Here is a 5,745-nt window from a genome sequence, read left to right on the forward strand (position 1 = left end):
AGCATTTCATTGACTAGGCAAAGAAATAGTGAACCCAATATTTCAATTACTCCAATCAAACTAGCATTTCATTGACTAGGCAAAGAAATAGTGAACCCAATATTTCAATTACTGAGTTGTCTCAAATCTGCCCACTCACTTAACAGCTCTAGTTCTACCAAATAAAAAAATATAAAGAATAACTAAGTTGGGTTGATCTAGTGGTTAGCTTACTAGTCCGTTTAAGTAAATATCGGAGGTTCGAACCCCGCCTTATGTATGCAACAACCCATTGCTCAACGGCAAACCTTTAAATAGAGCTCAATACTGCAACAGATTAGTCATTGACCTGATTGAGGGATACCGTGACAAAAAAAAAAAAGAATGGATTATCCCAAAGGGACTAAGGTAATTAGGTAATTGTGGTAAAAAGAAATGCGAGGTATGGTGTTTAATTGTACAGTGAAGTTCACCTTGATGGCATAAGATGGAAGGGGAATCCATATTTGAGAGGAATGTTGTTGGAAATAAAAAAAATCTGGTTCCATGAGAGGAATGATTGTGCATATTCAAGAGTATACAAGTTTCTCCCATAAAATTGGACCTAATTGCAATGTATTTATTTTTTAAGCACACTCTTAAACCTATAATCACAAAGCATATCAGGACCCAAATGCAAATAGGTTAGGGCACAAAAGCTTCAACAAATTTAAGTCATTAATAAGCATTCAAACTATCATTACATCCGAATTAATTAGCCTAATCATAAAAAACACTGCACAATGCAGCATTCACCTAATCAGCCGAAAAAATAAATCAGAGATTAAACTCTACCAAAGGAAAATGTAAAACCCTAAACTGCAACTTACAACACTGCCAACTATATCATCATCATCCCCCTATTGGTCATAAAAGACAACAAAAGTTTGAAACAATGCTAACATAATTAACAGAGAGCAACCTTAGAGAAACATCAAGTGAAATAGCTCAGCCATGAATGTTGTCAGCAAGAATAAACGACGACATGCCACGTGGCCGCGAATCAATCATCAGGCAAAGATATGTTAATATCCGTGGTGGATTTAATCGAGTCCGGCATGGAATGCATGTTAACCCAGCTGTCCCTTCGGAAGGCCGAGGGAGGAGTGAGGCTAGAGTTGAAGGCTCCGGGATTGTGTTGCATCACGTGCCCACCCATGACATCCTCTTTATCGCCATTAGTTGAGGGTGGTGGCGCAGAGGACACTGCAACGGCGGGGGGGTTAACTGCTGGTGGTGGTGCGTAATCATGCTTCTGCTTCTTTGGTTTCGGATCTTGCTGGTTGCTTGGCAGAAAACTTCCAACAACCACCTGATATAATCGGCAACATGAGTCAACTAAGTAAACATATAACTTGTCCAAACTCCAAAGTAAGAATCTATTTGATTTCAGAAGATAAATGATAGATCTTCCAAACTTAAAATCTCACTTGCATAGATCAAATAGCAATTGCATGTTATGTAAATTACATCACATGCCACACTATTAAACATTTTCCTTATTCCCTTTTCTTCTCTCTTTCCATATCACCCTTTTTTTAAAAAAAGATGCAAAACATGCAACCTTAGTTTCAAACCTCCTTCAGTTTTAAGGATCCTTTGGTATAATCTTTTAATTTTGGGAACAATAAATAACAAATCAAAGATGTTTTCTAAAACCAAAAGGGCTAATTTCGGGAACAATAAATAACAAATCAAAGATGTTTTCCTTGTACTTCTCAATCATATAATACGGGGGCACACTTGGGTAAATTATTGGCAGCATCCAATATCATAGTCGACATGGAATATGGTAGGGGATGCTTACCTGCACAGGACTGGCAGCTACAAGAAGACCAGCAACGCCACCACCTAAGACACGGCCATCAGGGCTGGACAAGGTGACACTCATCCCACCTGACCGGCTTCTCGTTCCTTCGTTGTCAGTAGGCATAAATGATCCAGTCAAGGAAAGTATCTCGAAACGACCCTGGACAAAACAATCCAAAATACGAAACATAAGATTTTTAGCACCACCAAAGAAAGCTACTTCAATAATAAAATGAAAATCCACAATGTTTGAAAACCTTAATCAGACATCAAAAACAAGCAAAATCTTCAAATCAAGGATTCAACATGGACTCAAAACACAAAAAGAATGGAGAATAATATACATATATTCATAAACATAATAATAAGCTGATTCAGATTAGCACCTCATAGGTCAAAGTTCCTCCTGAAGAATCAGGCTGGCGAAGCGTAACATTTGAAATTACACCAGTAGCAGATAGTATGCATATAGCTCGTGGTCCTTGTTGAGAAAACGATATAACCTTCATTGTGATGTCCTGAAACAATGAAAATAATTATGCATTTTCTTGTCAAATGCAGCATAAGTCCAACTACATGAAACGAAACGTCGATAACCAAGCAAAATGAAAAATGGGTGTAGATCAAAGTGAAACATAGTCAATATTTTTCCCTTTCCATCGAGTATACCTCGCCAGCATTGACAGTAATGATATGGGGCATAAAGCTTGTACCCATGGAATCTCCTACAGAAAATAAACATCAATAGATATCAGCAAAACACAATAGATAAATATATAATGAACATAAAATGCTTATTTTTCACTTGCTAACACAGAAATCAACTTTCTATGCATGGAAACATCATAAAAGGCAAAGTTGAGCATTAACTAATTTTGCATACTTCAAAAGAAAATTCTAAAATGAAAAAGACTTCTTCTTTCAGGTATTTATAACCTATAACTATAAATAAACCAAAACCCACCCAACATGTAAAATGTTAAAAAACAATAGCATTGAAGGCATCAAATTTCATTCCCACCTAGAATATCCCCTCCTCCGAATTTCTTTGAGTGCTTGTACTCCATACCCCGCGATTTCCCTCGCTTGCCACTTGAATGGAAGCTCGAAAATTCGTTAGAAGACGGAGCCGAAGAAGAAATTGGCAATGGTGACAATGCCATATTAACCGATCCATCCGGTCCATACTTCCTTGGCCTACCACGTTTTTTCTTAACTGTTGTTCCATCCAATCCCACACTCACGGGCGAAACACCAAGAGCAGCATTAGCAGCTGCATCCGGGCCAGGAACTTGGCTCGGAGCTTCACTCCTTGGTGCCACATGGTATGCAGAGGGAGCTTCCGCCCCTATCACCGTAACCCCAGAGCTAATAGCTTCTCTTGCCTCCATCCCTATCAATCAATATATTCCCTCCTAAGTCTATACAATCAAACCAACATCTGCAAGCAAGCAACGGACAAAGAAACACTTAGAAATCAAAAGGCTCATCAGAACTCATGTCATTACAAAATAAAGTTGTATGTTTTGTAGCAAACGCATTAATGTATTGATTATTGAACCTCATTAAGCATGCAACAAGACCAAAGCGCAAATCCATCAAATGATTCTCAAAGATGAGGAGAAATAAGAACAAAAAAAAAAAAAACAAACTTTTGGCTAACAAGAAGATGAGCTGAATCAACAAGAGATCCAGTTCTAACTTATCAGTGCATTGAATTATTTTTGTTTTAAAACATCTTAGAAAAAAAGTGCAGCAAGTAGAGTAGAAAATCACCAACCAATTTTTCTTTTTAAAGTTATTTTATTTCTAGGTTTAATTTTTTTTTTCTGCTTTTATTATCTCTGAAGTTTTCAAACACTGAAATCAGAAACTGACCTGTTAACAAAGGACAGGGAAAAAAAAACGTATCAGCTATAAAATGGAGGAAAATTTTTTGAAAAAAATATAATTTTCAAAAATAACAAATTTTCGACTAATCATTCATACAAAAATTTTTATAAAACCACACATTGATACAGAACAAATATTTCTTTATCCCCCAGCACAAAAAAAATGAATGTAAAAGACTAAAACAACCCAAGGCTTTTCCAAAAATAGAAAAAACAAACTACACCCTTTTGCATAAATCTGCTTCCTATCCAGCATTTGCCTGAACTTTTGAAACACAAAAAAGCTGGAACTAAGAAAAAAAATTAGTAAATAAAATCATTTAAAAAACAAGGAAATAATTTAAAAAAACAAATCTCTTTATAAGTTTACTATATTATGAAAAAACTTCAATCACCGAATATTATTCAGAATGCAAAGATCATAGACCTGTTACTTTGATTCCAGAGGCTTCAGTAGAGGTTCTTCTAAAGATGTAACCTTTGTATTAAGATTTCTTTTTCCAGCACCTTCAAGAACTTTCACTACTGAAACAAGCTAAAAAAAATAGTGAATAACTCCAGATATTAAAAAATAACTTACAAAATTCTCAGGAGTTCGGAAAACCTGTTGGCTGTTTTTTTTTTTTTTCCTTCCTTCCCTAAGTTTCCTGATTTCTTGAATTGAAAAATTTTTAATGAGAAAAATGGTAGAGCTGAAAATAAACAAATACTAGAACAGCAAACTTGAAAAAGAGATAAAAATAAATATTAAAGTGAAAAAAGAAATAAAAGCAAATAAGGGCGATAAAGTAGGTAGTGAATATTTAAGATTTTATTTTGAATTTTGAATAAATTGCTAAACCCCATAAATGCAATTTAGTTAAGAGCAATTTCAGGTCCGTGAAGGGCAATTAATTTTTTATTTTCTATTCTTTTGAAATAAAATCTGTTTTCAATGGTTAATATAGTAAATTTGTATGTGAAAAATCAAGTTAGATGGAAAATCAAAGTGATGCTTTTTCTTTTTTCACGAAACCAATTTTGATATTTAAGGATACAAAGTCAGTGTTGGGTGGCCAACCTTTCTGTGGCCGCTGACCTGCTTTTTGTCATTTTATTCTCCGATACGGATATTAAAAAATTCAAATAATTTTATATTTAACTTATAATTAAATTTTATAAATAATATAATTAATATTACAATAATAATTAATTGATAGTTAATTTTCAATTTGTAAACATTTTGATTATTTTATTATACAAAAAAGTTAATTATTCATTTATATAAAGGCTAATTATTTTAATAGTTAATTATTGTTCTCAAAACTATTTAAAAATAAAAATAAAAGATATTTTTAATACTTAAAAACTCTTTTTAAAAAACCTATTCAAATATAAAATAATTTTTATTGGTTAAAATAAAATTTAAAAAAATAAAAAATAAATAAATATTTTTTTAAAAGTCAATCTAAACTGATTCGCCTAATAATTTAACAATATATTTTTAATCAATATAAACATAATAAATTTTATTATCCCTCTAATATTTCTCTTTATATAATTATTTACCATAATATTTTAATTAGTTGTGTTACCTATTTAATTTTCAAAACATTTTATTTAGGCGAGAATAATTATGGTGCAATTATAAATTATAATAACGTTATCTTGAAGATTGATTATATTTAATACCATATTCATACGTTTTGAGAACATAAAAAAAATTATTAAAGATATAATTAAACTCTAGAACTTCGGAATAAATTCATGTAGTATAAGTTTTTTTTTTATAATTGCAAGATTTAGAATTTTATTCTTGTTATTTTAAATAAAAGAATTTTCAGTATAAGATAAAACAAAATGAAAAAAAATATATGCGAAAGTTCACACTTCAAATCCAATTTTTTTTATATGAAAGTGCAAATATGTTAGAGATATAATTAGTATTACTCATATATTATATTTATTATTTAAAATTTTAAAACACGTGGTTTATCCGATTATGACAAAAATAAACCTTTTTTTTTTTATAGAGGATTCACTTCTT

The 5,745-nt window shown here is 32.1% G+C and overlaps 1 protein-coding gene across 2 annotated transcripts; it reads right to left on the bottom strand.

Moving 5' to 3' along the window:
* Window positions 1–663: 663 nt before the first annotated feature.
* On the bottom strand, window positions 664–4,462 carry LOC107485426 (AT-hook motif nuclear-localized protein 7). 2 transcript variants are annotated; one of them, XM_016105961.3, is made up of 7 exons: window positions 4,324–4,452; window positions 4,147–4,244; window positions 2,849–3,268; window positions 2,497–2,552; window positions 2,214–2,345; window positions 1,826–1,987; window positions 664–1,330 (listed from the first exon to the last, which is right to left on the bottom strand). In XM_016105961.3, the coding sequence occupies exons 3-7, from the start codon at window positions 3,216–3,218 to the stop codon at window positions 1,022–1,024; spliced, it is 1,029 nt and encodes a 342-aa protein (XP_015961447.1). In that variant the 5' UTR covers window positions 3,219–3,268; window positions 4,147–4,244; window positions 4,324–4,452; the 3' UTR covers window positions 664–1,021. The 2 variants fall into 2 exon arrangements, with proteins under 2 accessions (XP_015961447.1, XP_015961448.1); XM_016105962.3 differs by lacking the exon at window positions 4,147–4,244 and having other exon boundaries at window positions 4,300–4,462.
* Window positions 4,463–5,745: the final 1,283 nt, after the last annotated feature.

Source organism: Arachis duranensis, chromosome 4 (genome assembly GCF_000817695.3).
Source record: "Arachis duranensis cultivar V14167 chromosome 4, aradu.V14167.gnm2.J7QH, whole genome shotgun sequence".
NCBI classification, from domain to species: Eukaryota; Viridiplantae; Streptophyta; class Magnoliopsida; order Fabales; family Fabaceae; genus Arachis; species Arachis duranensis.